Here is a 26,966-nt window from a genome sequence, read left to right as displayed (position 1 = left end):
GGCCCCGCGCGGAACAGGAAGGGGAACTCTTTTGCCGCGGACTCAAATCGGAAGCTGCTTTCCTAGCGGAGAGGCCGGAGGAGGAGGAGGAGGGGCCGGCAGCGGTAGAACGTGGGGTGAACGTTGCATTGCGCGGTGTGGCGCTCAAGCTGAAATAGGAGATCGGGTCGACCCTGTGCGGAGAAGAGTACCCGTCACAGGTAAGGGAGGGGGAGTAGTGTCTTTCAGTTCCGAAAATAGGGAAAGGGGACAGAACTGGGTTGAGCTGTGAGGTAGTGTGCACTCTGAAAGGGTGGGCTAGGCTGTGGGAGGAAGGGGCTGGGACCGGGTTCAGGTGGGAGGGGTTGGGGATTAAGGTGTTGAGATATCGTTACAGGTTTGTTTGGGCTCGGAGAGGTAAATGCTGAAGAGAAACCAGAGTTGTTTTACTCCCCCGGGGAGCGTGGATGGGGGGGGGGGAGTTAACGGAACTCTGCGTCTCCTCGGGTTTCCCAGGTTGGGTTTGAGTCTGATCCCTCTTGGTCGTGTCTGTCTCTGATTCACTGTGGCTGGGGTTGGTACCTGACCCCGCTGGGCGCCGAAAGCCTAGGCGTCAAGTCTTTTGTGACCTCACCTTTGACAGTTCTCGTGCTGAGCCCATCTGGTCTTGGAGGGCAAGCCCAAATAGCTATAAGCCTCCTCTTCGTCTGGGTTTCTCCATTTTGCACACGGGACTGTGAATTAATCTTAACTATCTTTTTCGCTGTTCCCAGGGCCAGCTTTACACATTCATTGCGCTGTGACTGGGTCCATACTGGGCTAGTAATTCACATTCGGGCTTTTGGAGTATCAGTGGCTCAGAGAAGTCATGAAAAAGCGGGCGTCAGAAGAAAGATACTGGGGGTGAAGTGGAATGGAGGAGGGTAAGACTGCCAGTTTGAGCTCACAGTACAGCGAGCTTTATTCTAGGTAATAGTACTAACCTTTAGGTCACACTGCGCTGTTTGGACTTACCAACAATCGGGCTGGTGTTAATAGATGATTTTAAACTGAGCAGGGACACAGACTCAGACTTGTTTTATAGAAGCATCACTTTGGCAGTGATATGGAGTGTGGATGGGATGGAAAGAGAGGTGGGGATTTGGGACGTTTCCAAAGAACTGTCCGCAGAATTTGGTGACTTGCTGCGTGAAGAAGAGGGAAACTTCCAAAGAACTGTCCACTCACATTTTCTAGTATATGTGTTTGGAATGATGGTAATACCAAAATATACGTGAGAGATGCAAGAAAGTGGAGCCTGTTATTTTTTAAGGGAAGGCAATGAAGGCAGTCATTTAGGAACAAATTAAGTTGTAAGAATCACCCCAGGGTTTTTGTATATAGAACAAAGGAAATTGTATTGGAAGACCTGAATAGCCCTTCTCTGGTATTTTTTAACCTAATTTTGTTTTCAGGTGTTCTTCATATTTAGGGTTTCAACCACCAACCTACTGTGTTTCCCCAAAAATAAGACCGGCTCTTACATTAATTTTGCTCCAAAAGATGCATTAGGGCGTATTTTCAGGGGATGTTTTATTTTTTCACGTACAACACAATCTACATTTATTCAAATACAGTCATGTCGTCTTCTGGAACATCGTCATAGCATACTAAATGTGTCCGTCTATCTGACGATGTTAACTGGGGCTTATTTTCCGAATAGGTCTTATTTTCGAGGAAACGTGGTACTTGCCTTTCCTATTGAAATGTTGGTGATGGGGTAGGGGAGCAGATTTGAAGGCTCTTTGTGTTTTACTTTTATAATTGAGAGAGAGCGAGAACCAGGAGAAAAAGTTTTCTAGATTCCTTCAAGCAGATGGAAATTTTCATTAAAAACAATTTTTTCAAGATACATAGATTGCCAATTTTTCTTTTGAGAACACTGCAGAATGATAAAAGGTGTTTTATTTTCTACAGAGTGATGTATAAAATTAGCACCAAATAAATAGTAAAAACTTACTGTGTCAGGTGCTAAGCATTTTACATCTATTATTGCATTTAATTTTTAGAACAGCCAATTTTACAAATAAATCGCTGAACTCAGTTCTGCAAGTGCAAAGCCCATGCCTTTAGCCACTCGGGAACCATGGAAGTTTGAGGTAGTTCCCTTTTCTACGCAGATTCTAAATAGAACCAGCCAAAGATAATAAACTGGTGTCTTTGAGGAGCTTAAAAAGAAAAAGTTTAGCACCAAACTTGTTTTAATCCTGTGGCAGTGGTTCTCAGTGGGGCCTTTTTTTTGGCTCCCTGGGGACATTTGGCAATGTCTGGAGACGTTTTTGATTGTTAGAGCAGAGGGGTGAGTGCCGTTGGCATCTAGGAGGTAGAGGTCATTCCAGGCACAGGAGAGCCCTCGCAATAAGAATGAAACGGTCCAAAACGTCTGTAGTGCTGTGGTTAAGAAGCTCCGCCTTGGGGTATTTCTTCAAGAATTGAAAACTGAGACTCATTGATACTGACTTTCTGAACATTTTTATTATTTAAATTATTCCTTGGTTTGAAAGGTGTTTAAACTGTATATAACTGGAACCAAAAAGCGTAATAGTTTTTAAAGTGAACTGGGAGCTGCAGTTTCCCAGGAGATGGTTGTCATAGAATTATGGATTCCTAGATGCGGGACAGACTGGCTTGAAATTATTTTGCAGCATCCCTGCTAAGTGGTGATTCACTCTGCTTAGAGGTCTCCTGTGTCTGGTTTCCCTGTATTTTAAGTCCATATCTAAGCTACTTTTAACAAGCACTTTTCTTAACACTGACCTCCAGTCTCATAATTTTGACTTTATTGAATGTGGTTCTGCCATAAGACTACACTCAAAAGAAGCTTGTTATGTGTGTAATTTGTACTGTAACAATGTTTATATTTTTGTTCTGGTACAGATCATTTACTTTAATATGAAATAGTATTTGTTGGCAGCTTTTAAAAAGTAGCATTATTCTCAGTTTGTGACATATTCTTGGTTGAAAGCAGTAGGGGTTCTTTTGTCCCTGTCAAGTAATGGCACAATGAATCTGAATTTTTAAAAGTACTTAGTATAATGCTAACATACTTATTTCAAATTGTGCGTAGACTGTAAAAACTTAGGCTTTCAAACTCTGGCTAATATAAGTTGGCTTTAAATAATACTTATCTCTATTACAAGTTTTGATAAATTTGCTTATAAGTAAGTCTATTGTGAAAACCAGTCCTATTGGCAGTCTCTGCCCTCCCCCCACAAATTTGCTAGATTTATAAATAAATTTAGGTATTTTGTTTTCACCTCAAGATTACAATTTCAGAATATGTTTACCCTAGGGCATATACTAGTTCTCACAATATATAATATTTAATGTATATACATCTTGTAAAATAGCATAGCTCTTTTTCAAAGTAAATAGGATTTTTATTTAATTGTCTTGACTTTTTTTTTTCAGGGTTCATTGAAAAATCCTTAGTGATATTGACATGTTTCAAGTGACATAAATTAGCCAATGACTCGGAATGATGGATTCCCCGAAGACTGGAAATGGTTTGCCAGTGATTGGACCAGGGACTGATATAGGGGTATCATCACTCCACATTGTGGGGTATTTGGGAAAAGTTAGTGAACTTATTTTTTGCCTCAGTGCAAAGTTGGGGTTTTTTCCTCCTATTTTTGAGACTAATTCGGTTTTAATTTTACCAATTAACTTCTAAAAAATCATGTCTTCCACGGAAATCTTACAGCAATGGCGAAAGATTGTTTTACTGTGTTTACCTCTCTGTGTTTTATTCATATGGGAAAGTAGAAATAAAGCATAGACCTTATGGTTCACTATTCTTTGAAAATATGGAGCATGCATTTTCCCTGGCAATTGACATTACTTTTTTTCCTGCAGATAAAACTGATGCTATTTTTAACACTTGAAATTTAATATTGAAAACTACAATATATTCTTTTTAGAATGATAGCTGTATTTAAAGCCTATGTGCACTTTTTTTATTTGCCATGTTGAAAATAATCTTGCCAGGACACCTGTAGGTGAAAGTTGTAATTTTTTTCTGGTTACTTTTCCATTTAATGTTTTGTAATTTTGATACGATCTAGGAATATCTCTATCTTAATTTACTTTATTTTTCTTTTAGAATTACGATTCTGCTAACATCCCGTCAGATGGGTATTGCCCTGCTTGTAGAGAGAAGGGAAAGTTAAAAGCCCTAAAGACTTACCGAATTAGTTTTCAAGAATCTATCTGTTTGTGTGAGGATCTGCAGGTAAAGTATTAATCTTAGATAGCATCACGGTTTTTAACCTCTTTCTTTTTTCTTCAGTGTTTAAATTTGTACTCATTTTGTAGTTTTTTGACTGTACATTTTAATACATAGATAATCAGTTTCTAGATCTGTCTGGTATGCTATTGCAAGCAGGTGTATGTTTTTGTTGTGTTTAGATTTGTGAGGAGAGAAGATTCATTTCAAGATTGTGGTTTTTTTTTAAATTGTTTTGGGGAGCTTGTTAGCTGTTGCTATATAGTAGTTACTCTCCCATAACTTTGGTTTAACTTTGGGACTTTTTGGAGAAGTTATTAATCTGTACATGTTATGTACTTAAGGCTCTAAATATCTATTAGGATTAATTATAGTAATTTGTACCCACTGGTACAATTTTTATGTAGGAGCTCATTAAATTCCTTAATACTCTACATTTTATTATACTTGACAAACTATAGACACACATTTTAGTCTCAAAATGTTGCAAGGTAGGTGTTCCCATTTTGTGAACAAGAAAACAGATGCAGAGTGTTCATTCAGAACTCAGCATCTTTATGACGCAGCAGTGCTGGGATTGGACTGCAGTCTAATTTCAGATACTTTTATTCCAGGTAAACCAGCAGTTCATCAGAGGCACCTGGGCAGCTTTTCAAAGCGCCTGGTCTCACTCACAGGTGCCAATTCAGTAGTGTTGACCCAGATTTCTGCAGTTTTGTAACTTTTGAGGACCAGTCTGATGATGAGCCAAGTTTGGAAAAAACTCGACTAAAATCACACTGTTGGTTATAAATACTTTGCTAGGGACAACTCAAAGAAAACCCCAAGCATTCTTACAAGTAGAAATCAGTGTCTTTTGCATTTTTCAGTAAATGTTTTTTTGAGTTGGCACTGTTTCAGATGCTAGGATGTGACCAGTAAAACAAAAATGTCTTACTCTCAAAGTTATTCTAGAGTGAGAAAGAAAATAGACAAGTAAAGTCTTGTCTCTTTTTGTGTGTGAGGCCATGGAAGTGCTATGGAGAAACAGCCACGGGGACTGAGTGTCGGGACGGGGAGTCTGTGATGTTAAGTCGAGTGGTGAAGGGCGCGCTTCATTGCGAAAGTGACCTTTGAGCAGAGACCTGAAGGAGAGGGACAGGCGCGATCCCCTGGCAGAGTGGCAGGTCGGAGGCCCTGAGGGTGGAGGCTGCCTGTTCACGTCTGTGCTGGGCAAGGAGACCAACAGAGCAGGTCTGAGCACAGGAAGCGGAGTCAGAGAAGATGGGCCAGAAAAGTAGTGGGGAGGGGGCTGGGCCAAGTTGGGTCTTCTCAGCCATTTTAAGGTCTCTGGTTTTCACTCTGGCTGAAAAGAAGAACCCTCATAGGGATGTTGGTAGAAAAGTGACATGGTGTGACTTACCTATTAAAAGATTCGCTGTGGCTGCTGGGTTGAAAATATATGTCATGGGCAAGACGTGCAGCAGGGAGGCCAGTTGGAAGACAGTGGCAGTATTCTTGGGGAGCAGGTGGTGACCAAGGTGATGAGGCGTGGCTTTTTCTATTACGTGTTTTGAAAGTGGAGCCAAAAGGATTTGCTGAAAGATTGGGGTATGTGGTAGGAGAGGGGGAACTCAAGGATGAGCCCCAGATGTTGGGCTTGAACAATTGGAAGTATGAAATAGCCAGTCACTGAGATGAGAAAAGGAAGACTGGGGGGAAGATCAGGAGGTGAGGGCCAGTCAGACTTGAGACATCTGACTAGTATCTGGGGGTTTGTGGGACCAACAGTTGCATCCTGTGTACAAGGTGGAGAGTGAGATCAACACATAGGCGACTGAACCATGAGACTTGGTGAATATACTTACCTAGGAGTATGGATGAAAAGAACAATAAACCATAAAGGGCCCTGGTGTAGTGTTCTTTTTAATTAAGCAGGGGTGCTGACTCTGCTTGAGATTGGTAAAGATTTATTGTTTTTTAATTTTTTGCTTCTTTAAAAAAACCTTTTAAAAATTTTAGTTGTAAGAAAACACAACATAAAATTTACCGTCTTAACCAGTGTACAGTTCAGGAGTGTTAGTTTTATTCACTTTGTTGTGCAACAGACCTCCAGAATTTTTTCGTCTTACACAACTGAAATTCTGAATCCATTAAATAGCAACTCATTTTTCCAACTCTCCCCACCCCCCACCCCCAGCAATGGCCATTCTACTGTCTGTCTCTGTGAATTTGACTATTCTAGGTACCTCGTGTAAGTGGAATCATACAGCATTTATCCTTTGGTGATTGGCTTATTTCACTTAGCACAGTGTCCCCAAGGTTTATCCGTGTTGTAGCAGGTGACAGAATTTCCTTCCTTTTTAAAGGCTGAGTAATATTCCATTCTGTGCATAGACCACATTTTCTTTGCCCATTTGTCCATGGACATTGGGGTTGCTTCACCTTTATCCCTAGTTCCTTAAAATTGAGATTGATGATATTATACCCTCATGTCAAACTAATGCTAAAATTTCATACATATTTTTCATGACTTGGAAACAGTAAAGTAAAACTTGAGATTATTTGAATTTTTGTGGTTTTTATCATTTTATTTTTCTTTCTAGTGCATTTATCCTTTGGGCTCTAAATCACTTAATAACTTAATTTCTCCTGATTGGGAAGATCATCACACGCCAAATAAGCCTCAGAAACGAAAGCTCTTGGAAACAAACTGTAAAGATTCACCTCTTTTAGCAGATTCCAAAAAGATTAAAGATCATTGTGTTCTTGGTGGTGAACGAGTTTCGAACAGTAAACATAATAGAGAAACACAAGATGAAACCCCATCAGTCTTGCCTGACTCACTGCCCAGTGGGCCCCAGAATCCGGTTAAGGCCAGTGAGTCCTTGGAGCAGGATGAGATTTTGGAAGCTGCTGTCGTTGACATGGCTGCTGAAGAAGATGCTACTACCGTTGATGTTTCTGGAACTGGGGAGCCTGCCCCTCAAAATGAAGGAGGCAGGTCTGAAGTGGATATGTCATTGGAGAGCACATGCACAGCATCGAGCCAGACTGCATGTGTTCAATGGAAAAACACTTACGCTCTCTGTTGGTTAGATTGTATCTTGTTGGCGCTGGTGCACCTGGAAGTGGTCAAAAAGGCCGTGATGACGGACCTGTGCTCCAAGGAGGCATCAGTGATCTGGCAGTTGTTTACGAAGTACAATGAAGCCAGTGTGCTGCACACCAGTCAGTGGGATGGAGTTCAAGGTCGGTAGTAACATTTTATTTCCCTTTCACTTGTCAAGGGGCTAATGGTGAGTGTTGTCTCAGAGCACGTGGGAAAGATGCCGTCAGTAGCCTCTGTTTTATGTGGAGATCTGGGAGCAAGGAGCCAGGGAGAGTGTCAGGAAGCTTGCGATAACACCAGTTACGGTATCATGACTGCCCCCCCCAAAAGGCAGTCTTTTCAAAAATCGGAGTAAAGATGAAAAGCTGTGGTGTGTCTTTAGCTGGCAGGGTAATAATGATCGTCGTCACAGAGCCCAGCAGAGTAAAATTTTAAGTTTTAAATTGCCGTAAAGCAAAATCAATGGCTGAATACAAATCCACAATTGCACAGCTCCCCAAAGTCTCTTTTCACAAGGGTATATTCTTGTTTTATTTTCTATAAAATACGATACGCATGAACCCATCCCAAACCCAAGAAGAATTAAAATATTCCCAGTAACTTACATCTACCTATGTGTTCCTCCCACCCCATTCTCCATCTCCCCCCAAAGGTATCAGCAGCCTGAAATGTGTTTTATCATTCTTAATAGTTTGTCCTGCATGTGTATGTCTAAACAACAAATTAAACAATATATTGTCTAATTTGTTTTCAATTTTATAAGAAAGGATATTATACACTATGTCTTCTGGGGCCTTTTTTCTTTTTATAAAGCTTTATCTATCGAGCTGCTTGCTTTTGTGGTTGGTTGATTTGCATTGCTGTAGAATATTTCCATTTTGTAAATATCTCGATGCATTTATCAGTTCACCTGCCATTGGGTTGTTTCTTGCCATTAGAAATACTGCTGCTGTGACTACTCTCAGACAGGGCTCTTGGGATACCGTAGCGTTTCCGTTGGCTATACGAGGAATTGCCAGATGATAGGCTCTGAGTTTACAGTATGTAGCCAGTTGTTTTCCATAGTGGCTGTGCTAATCAGTACTTCCATTAGCAATGTATAAGAGTTCTTCCTGATCCATAGAGTCTCCTGTGGTTATTCTCACACTTGGAGATTTTTGCTATTTGAACTATGCACAATGGTTTGCCTTTCCCAGATCTCAGGTTAAACAGCTCTTCCTGTGTAGCTCCTCCTTCTTGTGTGAAATGCTTGCTGTGTATGACCCTGTTTTGTTCCATTGCCATGTCCTTACTGGTGCATATGAGTTTTATATGTCCTCGTTGCTCTGTGTGTGTCTGATACCGTGTTTCCCCGAAAATAAGACCTAGCTGGACCATCAGCTCTAATGCATCTTTTGGAGCAAAAATTAATATAAGACCCAGTATTATATTATATTACCGGGTCTTATACAAGACTCGGTCTTGTGTTATGTTACGTTACGTTATGTTATGTTATGTTATGTTATGTTATGTTATGTTATGTTATGTTATGTTATACTCGGTCTTATGTTATATTAAAATAAGACTGGGTCTTATATTAATTTTTGCTCCAAAAGACACATTAGAGCTGATGGTCCAGCTAGGTCTTATTTTCAGGGAAACACGGTAAGTGTCGCTAAATCTCCCAACTTGGATTTTGTGTCTTTACCTTTAATTTGATGGCTTCGGTGAATTTTATTGATTTTCTTTATTGGTTTTCTTCCATAATTTGTGTTTTTATTTTTTTAACCCTTTTGCTGCAATGGTCAGATATATCTGAATGAATATATCTGAAATGCTTATACATAAAAATAATATCATTTACATACAAAGCAGCTCAAACTATTCTTATTAAATGCGTAAAATAGTCAAAATATCAACTTTTTGTTTTTTGTGGATTTCTGACACATTTTGAAAAAAATCTTAAAATCAATTAATGCAGTGAAAGAGTTAAAGATACCTTTGATATATAGGAATTGTTAATCTTTCCTTTTGCAGCTAGTAATGTGGCGTTTGAAAGAAATCTTTCTCCCAAATCAGAAGGTCATTCTCCTATATTTTCACTGAAAACTCATCAAGGTTTGCTTTTCACATTTCTTAATTCTGCTGGAGTTACTATTTGTGTATGGTGTGTGGTAAGGTCCCATTTTTTCCCCCATAGCGTAGCCAATTTTTCTAGCTCTACTTTTTGTGTCAGTTGATCTGCCATACCAATTTTGTCATATAACATTCAATATGTGTATACAGCTGTTTCTTACCTCTTAGTGTTATTCTCTTGGTTGCTTTATATCTGTCCCTGCACTAATACCACACTATTTTAATCATTAGGGCTTTTTAGGTCTTGCTATCTGCTAGTAAAAGAATCTTCACCTTTATTCAACTTGACTTTGGTCATGCAGTCTTTTATGTAAATCTTATACATGGTTTCCCCTTGATGGCCATTCAAGCTGCTTGCCATTTTTTGCTGTTATGAATAAACATCATGACAAATATCCATCTATTCTTTGAATCCATTGTTGATTATATCCTAGAAGGAATATTAAAATATGAATATAAAGACTCTTTCTGAGTGGCTTTCCAGAAGGCTTACACTAGCATATAATTACATTTTCATATGTAGAAGGAAACATCCCAGAACACTCACAGCACCTCTGGGTATAAACATTTACAAAATTGTCATTTTGTTAGATAAATATTTTGTTTCAATTTGACTTTCTTTGAGATTGAATTTCTTAGCAATTTTTAAAACTCAGTTTTTCACAGCATTTTGCTTTTATCTTCTCTCTATTCCTGTTTTCTATACTTACAGGAACCCCAATACTGAGTGGTGACAATTGTTCAATTATTGCTGCAGAAAAGGATATCTCATTCAAATTTTGACTTGAATGTTAATTTTAAATTTATGTCTTAATCTTATATTAATTTTTTACAGCAAAGTAGTATTTATATGGTTATAATTACGTTTGTTTGAGCTGCATTACTTTGAATTATAAGTGTTCTCTCTTTGGCATGGTCAAATAAAAATTGTGGTTGATGCTTGTAATCAGGATGTATGGATTATTTATTTAGAAGAGATTTGAGTGAAAAGACCTATTTGTTGCTTAAGAGTAACTAGAATCATGTATATAGAGGCTTTTATTCAAAATAGTTTTCTTATTAATCTTAGATAGTTTCTGTCACAGTAATTCCATTTTGAGGACTTTTATCCTAAAGAAATTATCAGAAACGTGGACAGTTATGTGCCCAAAGATGTTTGTCATCATAGTATTTCTAACAGTGGAAAAAGAAGCCAGTGTGCAGAGATAGGGGGATGGTTAATAAAACCGTTTAGTTGGAGTGTAATAAGTAGTCTGCAGAGTTTTTAATGAAGGAAATTTGAGTGAAAAATGCAGGATATGGAATTATAAAAACACTATGATGTCATTGAAGACCCTTCCCATCCCACCCCCACCCCCGAAAAAAGATGTAAAAGGAGGCATTTAGGCCAAATGTTAGTTTGGGAATTAATCATAATTTATTAAGACTCCTTATAGCTTTTTCTGCTCCTATGATCCAGCTAAGTTCAATCAAAGGGGACTAAACAGACGTTGTCTGTGGCACAAGGAATAATCACATGTAAAGAGAGCGCCTCAGCCGTCTCCGAGAGGGGCAGAGTATTTCAGCTCAGCTCCTGCTAGGCCTGCCGTTACCCGGATGAGAAAGACTTTCACTGAGGTTGTGCCCCATCAGTCAGTGTTAGTGATACTGTGCTGTTAACAGATATTGAGGGGATATGTGGTAGATCCCACAGAGAGAGGAGGAAGAATTAAGGAAATTCGGGTTTTCAAAATGTATTGACTGGTAAAGTTTTGTTCATGGTAATGTCTTAATTTTGTTTGAAAAGATACAGACTGATGAGGAATTGATAATGTTCTGTATTTTATTTTTAGATGGAGATTGTAAAAAAAATTCTTCAGAAATATTTGCAAAGATAGAGACCTGTCTGAATGAAGTCAGAGATGAAATTTTTATTAGACTTCAGCCTCAGCTTAGATGCACATTAGGTAAGTAATCTATGTAATTTAACTGTATTATTCATCGACCGTAAAGACATACATGATAAGGAAAGATAATATTGTTTTATTACTTTAGATGATCAGATTCTTGGGAGAGAGCCTGGGTAGTTGGTTAGGAATTGACTACTGGTTAAATCATTGGTGGGCAGAGCTGTTCCATATAAATATGCAGGCTGGGTCCCACCCCTTGAGTGGACGCAGCCCCAGAACCTGTAGGTGAAGCCTTGGGTACACCTCTGGTTGCTTTTTCAGTGCTTTTCCCCAGTACATTAGTCCAGCATTTTTGGCGGGGACTGTGCATTAGAAAGCACCTAGGGAATTTAAAAGTAAATGCTAGTGCTAGGGGCCCATTAAAAGACTCTCGAGGATGGAGCTCGGGTATGTAACATTTAGAAGCTCCCACGTGATTCCTACTGGTGCACCAGGTTGAGAATTTCTGGTCTAAACCCCAGGCTAATTCTGCTCCCCCGCCAGTGATTGATTTAGGAATGGACATGTGGTACAGTTTTTGCCAGTAGAATACAGGAGAAATATACTGATACCTTTTGGGAAAGTTTTCGTAATCTTTAAAAAGAGGCACCTGCTTCGTCCTCTGTGAATTGGCGTTTGGCCTCTGGGAGCCGAGTGGAGCAAGGGCGCTACATCTTTGGATCTTTCTAAATGTTTTTAGTACAGCGCAAGGAGCTGTAGTGGTTTGTTGGTGTGTTTGTTGCTGGGGGATGGATGTCTTTTTGTTTTACTTCTCTTTGTCCTTGTATTGACTCTCCTATTGATACCGTATTGTAGTAGCAGAATATATAGTACCGCTATTAATGTGTTAGCCATGTTAAATCACGTAGAACATCAGTGCCTTCAACAAGTTTTTCTCTCAGTGAGTGGCATGATTTCATCAGATCCCGATATCATGTCTGGAAGCAGTGTCTTTTTTGCATGGTAGTATCTCTTAGTTTTTTGTCCCACATTTGTCCCCTAATTTTATTATCTTGCTTTTTTATTAATTCCTACAGATACAAGTTTACTGTTATAATAGTAACCGGATTTTCCATCTGCCAAATCTTTGGCGTTGCCTCCTCTAGGTCTAGAGGACCGTTCTAATTTATCATCATGTGGAAACTCAGATGGAATAGATATTCTTTTTTTTCCTTTTTATCAGAGCATAATTAACATATGATAAAACGCTTTTAAATGTATATAGCTGCGTAACCATTACCACAACTGAGATGTAGGACGTACTAGTATCACCCTAAAAACTTTCCCCAGGCTCCTTAGTAGTCCCCTTCCTTACGCTAACCCCTGATCTGTTGGGTGGGCACTCATTTCAAAGGAGTCTTTTCCAGAAGATCAGCAGAGTCAGACCCAAGGGGCTGCACTTCCCAGGTATCATTTCCCTCCTAGGTGACGTGGTGTTTTATTCAGGGTCCAGGCTCCAGATCCGGTTGAACTAAATAGTGGTTTCTCCCAGGTCTGAATCACCACCCTTCTTACCCCTGATTATTACATTTAGAACAAAGTTGCCTCTTGCTCCACTGCTGCCTTGGGCCTGGTTTTCTTTGTAACAGAGATGGGATTTTTAAATCATTTGTGCAATCACAGCAATTGGGCAAGCACCGAGCTCTTCTAATTCAATAGAATCCCTCCTACTAGCCATTCCACAGTGGTAGGTGCTACTTCAGAGCTTACGATCTTACTAAAGAAATCTAATCTTTGCTTCAGAGAGCGCGGTAAAATCTTACCATGTATGTGTTCTCATTCTGAATAGCAACATGTATTTTAAAGATTTTAAAGTACTACTAAAGAAAGAGAAGTAGAATCCGTATTGATCTGGAATGTTGATTAAACTTTTAAGATCAACCATTTTATCATTTTGTTTATTGTTTTTAAAAAACACATTGTAAACTGTCCTCTCTGCTCTCCCTCCCCACAGTTTAAGAAACATAACATTACAAATACAACTGAGGCCCCCTTGTATTCTTCCCCAATTCTTCTTTACCTCCCCACAAAGGTAACTGCTACCTTCAATTTGGTGTTTTCTTTTCATTTAATGTCTATAGTCCTTTTTTTTCTTTTTTTAACTTTTATTTATTGTAAGTGTGTTTTTCCAGGACCCATCAGCTCCAAGTCAAGTAGTTGTTTCAAGCTAGTTGTGGAGGGCACAGCTCACAGTGGCCCATAGGGGGATTGAACTGGCAACCTTGTTGTTAAGAACACTGCGCTCTAGCCAGCTGAGCTAACCGGCCCCTGTATTCGTTTTTTAAAACAGGAAAAAGCTATTGTTAGGGTTTTGTATTGTTATGGTTGCTACTTCTTTGTATAAGTCGGAAGAGGAATTTAGTGTGTGTTGTGCAGCAGTGTGAGGTCAGGCAGGCCAGCAGGACAGAATAGACCAGACAGAGCCCTCCCCTTTTGCTTACGTCTTCTTGTGACGGGCGGTGATGCAGATCAAGGGGAGAGAAAAGGCAGCCTGTAAATGATGCCAGGACAGTTGGTTCCTAATTCAGGGGAAAAATTGGATCCCTACTTCACACGATAGTCAGAAAGGAACTCCAGCATGTATAAAGACCTAATTATGAAAAGCAGAGTTGTAAAACTTCAGAAGAAATATAGGTAAATACTTATCACTCAGTGGGAAAGAATTCCTCATATAAGATACATAAAAGATTGGTAGATATGATTACATTGAAATTTAAAACCTCGGGGCAAAAATAGAGCAAAGAAATAATGATATCCAGTATATCTTTCAAAGAACATCAGTTAAAAAAAGACAGACAACCTCATAGCAACATGGCCAGAAGACATTAATGAGCTATTAACAGAAAACCTGACCAGCTAGGCAGCGAAGGGTCACTGAGGGGTTTGCATTGTGGCAAATGAAGGGACTAAAGGCAAAGAAACCACTCAACTAACGTAGGCAGGAGGTTGTAAAAATTGGAATTAAGCATTGGTATTATTTGTTCTCTAGTATGCTTTATAATAAATACCTGTAAAATTAATAATCAAAGGAAAAAAGGTCAATTTAGGAGCTATATGAATTACCTAAAATGATCTGTAATAGCTTATTTAACTGTGCTTTGAGCTCCTTCATGATATTTTGATTCATTGGGAACTTTATATATTCTTAGACCTGAAGATTCTGTTGTCATTATGAAATAAATGATATACTTTTTCAACTAATGTTTAGTTACAATAGAGTAAGCATTTAAAGGCTGAGAACTAGTGAGGAACTCATGCTATACTACACACTGTTTACGCATATGGTGTTGCATATGTTCATTTTTCGGAGGTTGATTTGTATTTCTGTTTATAAAAAATGTTTTGACTTTATGTTTTTGTACAAAAATGGCAGTGGGACCATACCACAAAGTGACTATTAAAAGAGCCTTTGTAACTACTGATATTTATAGAGGATGCTTAGGTGGTAACACCTGCCACTCTGCCTCTGGTCCTGCCAAGGTGACTCCTCCAGGCTGGGTCCTGGCAACTGTAATTCCAGACTGGGGGAGAACTGGACCGTGGAAGTGAGACTGTGCCGAGGGAGGGAGGGGATGGAAGGACTGATGTTTTCTAAGGCCAGATTGGTACGGCATCTGAGCTCCCAGAAGACGGGAAAGAGAAACCAGTTGGAGAAGGGATGTAAAATCCCATGTGACTCACTTGCCCGTCTCCACCCTGGAAGACGGTACTCATGGTTCAGTTTGTGTTTTAATGACAACAAAATTCAGATTTCTAATCTTAAAGTTACTGGAGTTTAATTTTAATTGTTAAAAGGTTAAGAAGAGGGGCCTGCCGGTTGGCTCAGTTGGTTTGAGGGCTGTGCTAATGACACCAAGGTTGCCGGTTCGATTCCCACGTGGGCCAGTGAGCTGTGCCCTCCACAACTAGGTTGAAAACGATGACTTGACTTGGAGCTGATGGGTCCTGGAAAAACACACTGTTCCCCAATATTCCCCCAATAAAAATGTTTTAAAAAAGGGGGGGAAAAAGATTAAGAAGAGTGGTCAGTGAGGGTTCTGGTGAGGAGTCAGGAGGTCTGAGGCTGGTCCTGGAACCCTTGTGTGTCGTGCTCTCCACAGGTAGAACAACCAAGAGTCGGGATGGAAATAGCTTTCTAACGGTTTTCTCTGACTCTGAGATTACTGTATTTCACCAGTTATATTATTTTTAGTATCTGTAGCAAAACATTTATAAATTTTCATTTTGTTTTTGTAATACTCTAGGGTTATTATAGTTGTGAGGATTTTTTGTTCCTGAGAAAAGCTAAAAAGATCTGAGAAGATGATGTGTGTCTGGTATGTTTTTGTCTTACGAAGTTTTCGTGTCTACCAAGAAAAATAGAGAATGAAGTGATAATTAAATCTTTATTATGCACCTTTTTAGAAAAATGCTTTGAAAACTTCCCCTTGCTAAAGTTAATAACTTACTTTGTTATATGTACGTGTTCACCTGTATTAATACTGTGAGTACAGTGAGAAAAGACAACAGTTCATAATTTGGGTTTACCTTTTTCTGTTCATTATGAGTTATAATTCTTCCTTTCCTTTTGAAGGTGATATGGAAAGCCCTGTGTTTGCATTTCCCCTGCTCTTAAAAATAGAGCCCTGCATTGAAAAGCTCTTCACGTACTCTTTTTCTTGGAACTTTGACTGTTCACAGTGTGGGTACAAGTATCAAAACAGGTCAGTCAGTTTTTCTATTTTTTAAAACGGATTGATTCAATTGAAAGTGGTTCTGAGTAATAAAATTTGCTTCCACTAGTAGCACTGCTCTCTCCCGAGTTCTTTCTACCCTTGGTAACATTTCCCACCTTATCTTGAAGTCTCTCTCCACCATTAAGGTTAAAAGGAAAAATTTGAGCCCCAGAAACAAAAATGTGCTTGTTCCTTTAAACCAGAAGAGGGGAAAATTCATGGTTTGCTAGATTCCTAGTGCGGGTTTTCTTAGGAATTCTTCAGTGGGAAGTGGGACGTAGGGAGTGTAGCCCGTTCCTTTCCACTCCCCCCAGACCCCCTGCCAAGTAAGAACACCTCTCAGAACTCCTGGAAACTGTGTGTTTTGTATACTCCTCTGTTAGAGGCATTTGTTGATTACTTTGTGCTTCTTTGCTTTTAAAATGTTAGCTTCCCTGAGAATGGATCTCCTTTTCCCAGCCTGTGCTTATCGCACTTATCATTTATCAATATTTGCTGTTATTTAGAAAAGAAGCTCGTATCTCTTAGGTAATAAATAATAGTTCTTTTAAAGATGATTTCATTAAAGTGAATCCCGTTGAGGTGCCGTGTACATTTCTTTAACAATCGTCTTTTTAGATGCTTATTGTTGTCAAGTATTCATGCCAAAGTGCAAATTTAGAACTTGTGTGTAACCTTTGAAAACAAAATTCTTTCACAACTGATGTTCTAATTTTTTAAGGATCAAGGAAATTAAGTTGTATGTTATTCCTGATTCTGTATTTAGAAATACCCCTTTCGTTTTGATTTGTAAATAATGGATAGCCACGTTGCGAATTTATTAATGGGTGAGCTCTTAACAAATTTGAAAACCTCAGAACAGTGGTTCTCAACTAGGGACAATGTGCGCCCCGTGGGACGTTTGGCAGTGTCTGGAGATACTGGTTGCTACAAGTGGGGCTGTTACTGGCACCCAGAGTGTAGAGGTCAGGCATGGTTCTAAACATCCTACAGTGCACAGGACGGTCCCCACAACAAAGACTTACCCAGTGCGAATTTCATGGTGCTGCTCTTGTCGGTGGTTCTGCTCTTGAGAAACCCTGCCTTTAACAGGTTCTTCATCTCATAGCAGAAAACTCTATGGACTAAACGTGGAGAGTCTTCACAGAGAGCTTTCCTAGGGTTAGGCCTATTCATTTATTATATGGTTGGTTAAGTATGAATAAACAAATGAAGGAGAGTGCCTTTTCTTTTAGACATTGATTTAAATTAACATGAATGAATTTGATTTAAGTGAATTTAAGTTATGTCTTCTGTTTTTATAGGTGTATGAAGAATCTGGTCACCTTTACAAATGTCATTCCTGAGTGGCACCCACTTAATGCTGCCCATTTTGGTCCGTGCAACAATTGCAACAATAAGTCACAGATAAGAAAAATGATATTGGAAAAGTGAGTTCAAATTGCCTTATGGAGTTTAAAACAAAAAGAAAGTGGATTTACATATTTTTTAATGTGTAGGGTTGAAAGTGATGACTATAACCTATTGTGCAGAAGTTTGAGTTAACACGAATTTGTGAAGCACCAAAATGCTAATGCCACTGAAGAGCTCACCCTCCTCTCCTACAAGTGCCTTTCATTCTTCTGCCTTTTTTCTCCCTTTAACGATATTAAACTTCAATTTTTCTCTCCTCCACCAAGTGCCTGGAGTGAGTAGAATTCTGGGATTTCCTTAATCTAATTTTAAGAACTGCGGTGATTGAAAGATGAGCCACAGGCTCATGTCTGAATTTCCATCTTCTCCCAGACTTCAGCCTGCTAGTTCTTCATCCTCCTGTAAGCTCTCTGCTGCCCTTGAGCAGATGTGGTTTCCTTAGGTTTTGCCAGCCTTTCTGCTTGTGCTCAGTGGGAGCCATGGGCCGGAATTACCTTTCCAGCATTCCCAGAAGCCCCACATCTAAACTCCCAGGTCAGTCCCACTTTAGGCAGTTTGTGTCCCTTGTTCATACACTCGCACACGTGTACGTCCTCTTGAACCTTCATTTCCTGTTGTCTTGAACTCTACATAAGGAAATGTTTTGAGGTATAATTTGATGTAATAAAGAACCAGTGATAGTCATATCTTACCTTTTCTGATGCCCTTGGATGTGCCAAGAAACCCCTCAGAATCTTTCCTAAAGGTTTGCTTTCATCCAAGTAGTCAATTCTCAACCTGATAGTGCCACGACTTCAAAGGAAGAAACAGTGCCCCTCATACCCCAGCTCCAGGCAGCTTTAAACCTTTCAGCTAGTATTTACTTTGACTCTTCAAAACCATGAGTCTGTCCCACTTTGTCCAGTCTTCTCCTTTGATAGCAGTTGAGTGTTAGGGCTCTCAGCCAGGGTCTGGGGCCCATCTCTCCTGAACCTTCCTGTCCTTCCAGTGTGATTACATTTTGGTTAAATCACACGTTGTTTGTTATAAATATGCACATATCCCCTCTCTAGCCAGCAGTATACATGCTTGTGTTTCATTTCTTTTGTAACTCTTTATTTTTCTTGGAATTATTCATTGCCTTTTGTTTCATTTGCTTTGTTTATATATGCATTGATTTTTTTACAAATTCTTCAAACACTCATTAATAATTTTCTGAACACTCAAATGCTACACAATTTTTGTCTTCCTTCCCTTTTTTCCCTGGGAACCTCTTTTCTGCTGCCTTTCGCCTTTTTGCTCCAGGGTTTCAGTCTGTACTGGTTCCTCTCTGGGCCTGATGCAGGGAGTACTCTGTACACACGTTGCACACACGTTCACTAGCCCAGTTTTTAGCCCAGGGCCTAACCACCCATTTTGCAACTGTTGCCTATCGATACGGAGTCTCTTAGGGGTTCTCTTCTCAGCAGTACGCCCACTCTGTAGCTTTCCATCATCACTTCATCCATTCTGCCGTCTGATTGACCACTTTCCTGTTTGCTTTTTTTCTCCTGAATATTTACCTTCTTCTTGTCTTGTTTGCTCATGTCTCCTTTGTTTTTCTTTGTCCTCTTGGTCTATTACCATTTTCTGTCCTTCACTGTCTGATAGCATTTGAGTGGGAGGGCAGAGTGAGAAAGATCTCTTTAGCCGGAAGTCCGCAGTCTGTGTCGCTGCCCGAGTTCCCGCGTTGAGATCTAAGTGTTGAGGGAGCCGCTCCTTGATGAGGAGATCCAGGGGCAGCAGGTCACCGGGACCACTGCTCCGCTTGAGGCTTCTTGGTGTATATCATGTCATCTAACTATTCATACCCGCTTTTCAAGCCCCAGCGTCACATTTCAATGTTTGAAAAAAAATTCAACATTTTTTTAAAATCCTGAGCGGTTTGTTTAGTTCCTTGAGGCTCATCTTTGGGTTCTATTTTCTAGTTTGGCATGTTACTGTAATGACGTATTTTTGACATTATGATGTCTTGTTAAAGTTTATAGTAAATCAACTAGTGTGTTGTGTTTTATTCCCTACTTAGTTACAAATTAAGCTGCCTAAGTGGAAATTTTAATTTGATGAACCTCTCTACTTCCTGAGATAACGGGAAGAAATAGGCCAAATTATTAACATGTTGGAGTTTTTTAAATGCTTATTTCACATCTTAGGCTTGTGACTTTGTTTCACATATTACCTGTCCCCCCCTAACAAATGCAGTTCATTTGGGCACTTGATACCAAAGAGAATTCTAATAGGTCTGGCTTTTTCCTTTCATTCTACAGAGTAGTTACTGAGAGGTCTTTAAGCCGACGCATCTGTGCAGCTTACAGAGCAATTTTTAATGTCTGTGTTAGAGCCTTTTTGTGTGATGGCTCCCAACTGTGAGTGACCCTGTTCTGAGGAAGGTTTACCATTCCGTGTGTCTCAGAATGAGTGCTCCGTTTCTAATTAAGGCATGCATCTGGAGGTGCTCAAGAAAAATGAGTGCAGTTAGCCTTGAAAGCTGCATGTGACTCGTTCATTCCGGACCATCTTTCGTATAACCGGGCACATGGCATTAAGTTTGTCTTCTCTTCCTCTCTCCCCACAGAGTATCTCCTGTATTCATGTTGCACTTTGTAGAGGGCTTGCCACGGAACGACTTGCAGCCCTACTCATTTCTTTTTGAAGGCTGTCTTTACCAAATAACTTCTGTAATTCAGTACCACGCAAATAATCATTTTATAACATGGATTTTAGATGCTGATGGTAAGTGTTTAAACATTTTTCTTTTATGATAATAGGCATAGAGACTAAACTTGGTATTTTTTTAGACAGACTTTGCCTTGACTCTTTTTCTCTGTTTATCTTACCTTTGCCGTTAATTCTTCTGCCCTGTCCTTTACACTGCCGCTGTGGTTTGGAGCCACTTTAACTTCCCTTTGCTTCTATCAGCATATTTATGGGCATCCACATGCATATGCATGTTTCTTTTTTAGACAGGCAATGAAGCCATATATTAAAGTTTGCTTTACAGTTTGCTTTTTTCCACTTAATATATTTGCTTTTAATTCTGTCTTTATTGCATGAGTAATATGTGTTCAGTACAGAAAAATGAATGGTGGCAGTTTTGATTTTTCTATGTATATATAACCTTGTACTTCTCTTAAAAAGAAAGTGCATGGTACTGAAGGTTTTTAATTGAGAAAAAAATCCAAATAAAACAAGTTTTGCTTAGTTGCAATTGTTAGTAATATAAAGTAAATATCTATTTCTGAGACTATTAGACATTACAGACTATGTAGCCTTCTCTCAGTATGACATGGACTATCTGAAATCCATACCGTATTTCCCTGAAAGTAAGACCTCGCCAGACGATCAGCTCATGAGTCTTTTGGAGCAGAAATTAATATAAGACCCAATCTTATTTTACTGTAATATAAGACTGGGTCTTATATTAATTTCTGCTCCAAAAGACGCATTAGAGCTGATCGTCCAGCTAGATCTTATTTTCAGGGAGATGTGGTAGTTTGCTAATAGCTACAGTCGAGCTAAAGCCTTTATTTAAATAATTAAACTTTTCAGTAAAAGTACAGCTCATGGATTTTGCTAATGTCCACTTGTCTAATGAGGTTTATGATTCAGTTGTTTTCCTTCCAATGTTCACTTTGCCAAGATAACCCAGCCCCTTAAAGTGTTACTGTATCAGGCTACTTTGATATCTTTTTATTTTTCTATTTTCTCTTGTTTGGACACTTCTCATATTTGATATTTTCCTCCTGGGCATGATTTGGATTGATGACACAGTATGTTATAAAATCACTTAGTAAACTGAAACTCACATTATTAATACAAAGTTTTAACCCTACTTCAGAATTTTGGAGGAAGTGGTTCTCAACTTCAACAGAAACTGAAAAACCAACTTATTTTAACTTTTTACTGCATTCTAGGGAATGAAAAATCCTCTTCAGTTAGAAGAGGTTAGATGGTTTCCAACCCTGCAGCATATAAAAATCACAGTTAGCGTATTTAAAAAATGTCCTGGTTCTCCTCTAGACCAATGGTCCGTGTCTGAGGATTGGGTCCAAATATTAATCAGATGATCCTAATATGCACGTGTAGTAGAGAACCACTGACAAAGGCAAGCGACAGTCTCGAAGTTCTGATGGGTCTAGAATAAGAGGCAGTGGGTTCAGGGGGTTTGTAAGGCACATCCGCATAAACGTAGTGCGTGGTTTTACTTGAGTTTTTGTACATGTGCCGGGGGATTAAACCCCCTTGTCATCCATTATCCCATTTTCACTTGACAAATGAGAAAACAGGCTCAGCGGGAAAAAGCAAGATACCTAATTACCTAAGCTTTTTTTTTAGCCAAAAAAAGAAAAGAAGAATTGAAACAAATGTTGGTACTTGAGATAACAGTTTCGTTCATCTTGAGAAGTCATATACATGGAAAGAAATCTCTTTTCTGATGTTGTTGGATAAATTACGTGGTACTGTATTGTTAGTCCCAGAAGTTAAATATACTTCTGTGTCTTGATTTTTGTGGCTATTTTAGGAAAGGGTAGAAACTACCTCAGTTTTTCGCTTTTCTGGCTGTTAGTCCATAACTTTATTATCCAAATTAGGACATAAACACTTGGCTGAGAAAAATGGTGACATACGGATAGGGTCGTGTTTCAAGTGTTCTCCTTTAGTGGCTATTCAATGATAATGGTTAAAATGGCCAGAAGAAAGTTAACCTAGGATGGTGGTTTTTGAATGTCTCACCTCTTTCGCTTTCCTACCTCCTCCCCCAGGAAGTTGGCTGGAATGTGATGACTTGAAAGGCCCATGTTCTGAAAGGCGTGAGAAATTTGAAGTTCCTGCTTCAGAGATACATATTGTTATTTGGGAAAGAAAAATATCCCAAATGACAGATAAAGCATCTGCCTGTCTGCCACTTCAGAAGACTAATGATCAGCATGCGTTCGGGGCTGTGGAACAGGTACCTGCAGTGTTGTGTTCTGTGGGTGATGCTGCCTCCGCTGAAGCGACCTTAGGAAGTCACCCCACAAATGTGGCAGTTGCTCCTAATACTCTTTCCCAGGATGGAGCTGCAGCTCGTGGACACTGTTTCCTTTCAGGTCCGAAAGGTTTGGTGGACAGTAATATTTTACCTTTGACACTTGAAGCAATACAGGTTAGCTCTGAAGGTTTCCTATTAGGAAATACACCTGTGGCAACAACTGGAGTTGTCAGCAGAGCAAACACTTTGCCATCACAAGAGTCGCTAATGGCTTCTTCATTGTCAGCTCCATGTAAGGAAAAGCTCACCCAAGACCAGTCTGTAGATTTACGCTTTCCGTCTCAGATTGCAGCTACCAACATGCAGGCACTACAGCCAAGTACAGAAAACACTGTCCTCACTAAACCTGTGGCTGAGGCTCAGGCTGCGGGGCCTCTACGGGGAGTAAAGTCACTAGAAACTGAGGGCACAGGTGCCCTAGAGAAGGACGCTCCCTTAAAACAATTCCTTTCACCAAAAACTGAGAAATTAAAACCAGACCAACATGTCACACCTCAGGTGTCTCATTTGAAGAAAAGAGAAACTGCAGCATTTTCTCAGACTGTAACAGCTAAGTCCTTACAGAATCCATCTCTGAAAGAAAATCAGAAGAAGCCGTTTGTGGGAAGCTGGGTTAAAGGCTTACTGAGCAAGGGTGCTTCCTTTATGCCACCATGTGTTTCAGCTCATAATAGAAACACTGTCACTGATTTGCAGCCCTCAGTTAAGGGGGCAAGTAATTTTGGTGGCTTTAAAACCAAAGGTAAACACCAGAAGACTAACCGGGCATCGAGGAAAGCTCGGAGGTGTGCGAGTCAGCCCCCAGCAGCCAGTGCCCCGTTAGCAAGTCAGCCGCCATCAGGGAGTGCAGCTTCTGTTCACACCGATGTCCCTGCTGACCTGCACGGTTTGAGAGAGTGTGAAGAAGCCACTTACGGAGCTCCCCTCAACCACAGTTCTCATGGAAATGCAGGTGGTGTTTCTTCAGCAAACCATGGAGACTCCGTTGCGGGTCCAATTCATAAACTTCGCCTAAAACTTCTTAAAAAACTTAAGGCAAAAAAGAAGAAATTAGCTGCTCTTATGTCTTCCCCCCCAAATGGAAAACTTCCAAGTGAAAATTTAGAACATGTGTCCCATTGCGGATCTCCAAACGATGGCGAATCAATAGAAGACTTGTTAAAAGAACTACAGTATCAAATTGATATTGCTGATAATAAATCGGGAGGAACCACCATTCCTAGTGCTTCCCCATACAGTGGTCAGACTCACGAAGAAATTTTAGCGGAATTATTGTCTCCTACCACTGTTGTTGCGGCAGAGCTCTCAGAGAACGGGGGGGCTGACCTTAGGTATTTGGAGGTGGGAGACAACCATACCCCAGCACCAGTACCTGGTGAATTAAACGGTCTTCCCCAGAACACACACCTGAGACAGGAACATAATTATTGCAGCCCCACCAAGAAAATTCAGGGCGAAGTGCAGCCAGATCCACTAACCCATAATGCCTGCGTTAGAACGTTGAATTTGGAAAGTTCCATGAAGCCTGATATTTTTGATGACTTTTTTTCCACTTCAGCATTAAATTCTTTAGCAAATGACACATTAGACTTACCTTATTTTGATGAGTATCTATTTGAGAGTTGTTGAATTCTTATTACTCTTTAGTTTAATATTTATTACTGTCTTGGAAAAACGTACTATGTTTTTAGGTAGTGTTTATACACTGGCCATGTCATGAACAAAATGTAAGCTAGTGAAGATTTTACCTTTGGTTCTGCCCATGCAGTATGCAATCTGTTTTATAAATTAAAGTGATCAGCAATGTGTTCTCCTTGTTGACTTTATTTTGTACTTGTGTAAAGAACTACAGTAAGGATTTCTGAGTTAAAAAGGAAAAGTAGTGTCTAGTTTCTGGCAGTTTGTACAGTTTGGGTTCATTAAATTTCTATGTTTTAAATGTTGGTTCAGGAAAAACACTAGTTTATACAAACTGATATGATGTATGAATGTGACTTTCACTAAAGTTTTGTGGTTTGTTTAAGAGCCTCAGCCTGTTTTTTACACTGGTGGAGTGCTGTGGAATGTACACTCCACAATACTTTTTCTCTCCTTAAAAAGGGTGGCAGGAAACCTTGTTACGAGAACTTTAAGTAAGGGTAGGTGATCAATAAATGATCTGTAATGGGAAAAATTAATCTATTTTTGTGTTGACACGCAAAGACTTGATGTTATCATAAATATCTTTCTGCCCAAGACATTTATTTCTGTGTCCAAAGTGGGGCACCATCCAACAGTTTTGTTTTGGGAGAAAATAATAACCAGTGTTTATAAGGCTTGCTGTGTACTGGGTTCTGTTATATATGAGACACTAATTCATTTAAACCAACATTCCTATAAGCAAAATACTTTTACCACATTTAACAGATGAATAGCACAGAGCTAGTAAGTTGTAAAGCTGGGATGAGGGGCGTGGTTCCTACAGCAGTTAGAAGGGCTGAACTTGGCGGTGTGTGTTCCACCTCGCGGGCTTCATTTAAAGTTGGGGAGCCCGAACAAGCACCCCTCCTGCCGTGATGAGTAGTAGCAGTAGTTAACTACCATTTGAGGGTGGCAGTCTCAGGGTAGAATACTTTGTCAGGTACGCAGCACTTTATAATACTTGTGCAATTCACTCCCAACCCTCCCTTCTTTTCTAATTACAAAGGTAATGCATGTTTTTGTAAGGAAAAAACTGGGAAAATAGAGAAAACACCAAGAAGACTGGATCCTCCATGTTCACACTAAGTGGTAATACTGCAAACATTTTCATGTTTTTATGCATATGGACTATAAGAAATAAAAATGGGTTTGTTATACCTGTTTGTATGATGTTTTTAATGTTTATTAAGCATTTTCCCATTTTACAGTTTTAGACAACTTTTTGATGGCCACATAATACCACATTGTATGGATTACCATTGTCTCACCAATCTTTTTAGATGAGGAGGTGATTTGTAACTGTTTGTTAATTGCGCAGCAATGATTATCATTGTGATAAATTTTTGCACTGATCCAGGTCTTATTTTCTGGGAGTGGAATTGCAGGGTCAAAAGATATACGCTTTTAAAAAGTCTCTTATTGATTGCATGCTTGGCTTTACCTAAAACAAAAAAACTTACGCTGCCGAAGGTTTTACCTTTGGGTCTGCCTGAGAGTTGTTGAATGCTTGTTAACTCTTTAAAAATTTACTATGTATTATTGTCTTGGGAAAACATGCTGTTTTTAGGTAGTGTTTGTACACTGGCTTTGTCAAGAATAGATGTTCACGAACCCTCACCAACAGTAGGTAGTATCCTTGACTGGGAGAACCCTTGGCTGCTGTGCTTACATTATCATGATTACTAGTGAGGTTGAGTATTTTCTATAACTTTATTGGCCAGTTGAGCTTCTCTGGGGAATTGCTTATCCATCCTTTGTTACTTACTCATTCAAGTATCTCTAGGTTTCTGCTAAGAGCCAGTGCATTGTAAACCCCAGAGATAATGCAGTTTTTAAAAAAAAAAAAAATTTTTTTGCCCTTGAGTTTGCCTTCTGAACAAGGAGATATTTTTATAACGTGGGAATAGGAGACAGATACATACTCGATTCTTGTTATCTGTGGTAGTTCTGTAAAGTCGCCATGAACGCCAAATTTAGCAAATCCTGAACCATTGCTCCTAGAGGAAATGTTAGGTTCCTATGAGCCTCTGGTCACAACATTTTTGTCAGCTGATCAAGAAATAACCTTGTGGGGCGGACGGGTGGTGGCTCAGAGCACAAGCTCTGGGCAACGGGGCTGCGGGTTCGATTCCCACATGGGCCAGCGAGCTGTGCCCTCTGCAACTAGAATGAAGTCAATGAGCTGTCGCTCATCTCCTGGGTGGCCAGATGGCTCACTTGGTTGGAGCGCCGGCTCTCAACTACAAGGTTGCCGGTTCGACTCCCGCAGGGGATGGTGGCCTGCGCCCCCTGCAACTAACAACAGCAACTGGACCTGGAGCTGAGCTGCGCCCTCCACAACTAAGATTGAAAGGACAACTTGACTTGGAAAAAGTCCCAGAAGTACACACTGTTTCCCAATATAAGTCCTGTTCCCCTTCCCCAATAAAATCTTTAAAAAAAGAAATCCTGGTTATTTGTGTGTTTCTGTTTAAAGACACCTTACGCAATACAGTAATCCCTCCTTTTCTGCAAGAGATATATTCCAGGACCCCCCAGTGGCTGCCCAAAGCTATGGCAGATAGTACCGAATCCTGTGTACACTGTTTATTCCTGTGCATACTCGCCTGTAATAAGAGTTTACGCCTTCCCTGTGGCATATCCAAATTGCCAGTATCACTACTGTGCTTTGGGGCCATTCTTAAGTAAAAATGGGCCAGTGTGGTTTCGCAGTGAGCAAAGGAAGGAAAGT

At 39.8% G+C, this 26,966-nt stretch overlaps 1 protein-coding gene across 7 annotated transcripts; it reads left to right on the top strand.

The window, feature by feature from the left end:
* Nucleotides 1–65: 65 nt before the first annotated feature.
* USPL1 (ubiquitin specific peptidase like 1) lies at nt 66–25,402 on the top strand. Of its 7 annotated transcripts, none has more exons than XM_019736547.3 (10): nt 66–200; nt 753–902; nt 3,430–3,595; nt 4,121–4,249; nt 6,829–7,474; nt 11,282–11,395; nt 15,951–16,080; nt 17,397–17,522; nt 20,099–20,256; nt 22,287–25,402. In XM_019736547.3, the coding sequence occupies exons 3-10, from the start codon at nt 3,497–3,499 to the stop codon at nt 24,182–24,184; spliced, it is 3,300 nt and encodes a 1,099-aa protein (XP_019592106.3). In that variant the 5' UTR covers nt 66–200; nt 753–902; nt 3,430–3,496; the 3' UTR covers nt 24,185–25,402. The 7 variants fall into 7 exon arrangements, with proteins under 7 accessions (XP_019592106.3, XP_019592108.3, XP_019592105.3 ...); XM_019736549.3 differs by having other exon boundaries at nt 753–948; nt 3,430–3,559; XM_019736546.3 differs by having other exon boundaries at nt 753–948.
* The last annotated feature ends 1,564 nt before the right edge of the window (nt 25,403–26,966 follow it).

The sequence above is a fragment of the Rhinolophus sinicus genome, chromosome 16 (assembly GCF_057876585.1).
Source record: "Rhinolophus sinicus isolate RSI-liver-muscle chromosome 16, RSI-T2T, whole genome shotgun sequence".
Lineage (NCBI taxonomy): Eukaryota > Metazoa > Chordata > Mammalia > Chiroptera > Rhinolophidae > Rhinolophus > Rhinolophus sinicus.
Note: the sequence above shows the minus strand (reverse complement) of the source record. Positions and strands in the feature narration are given on the sequence as shown.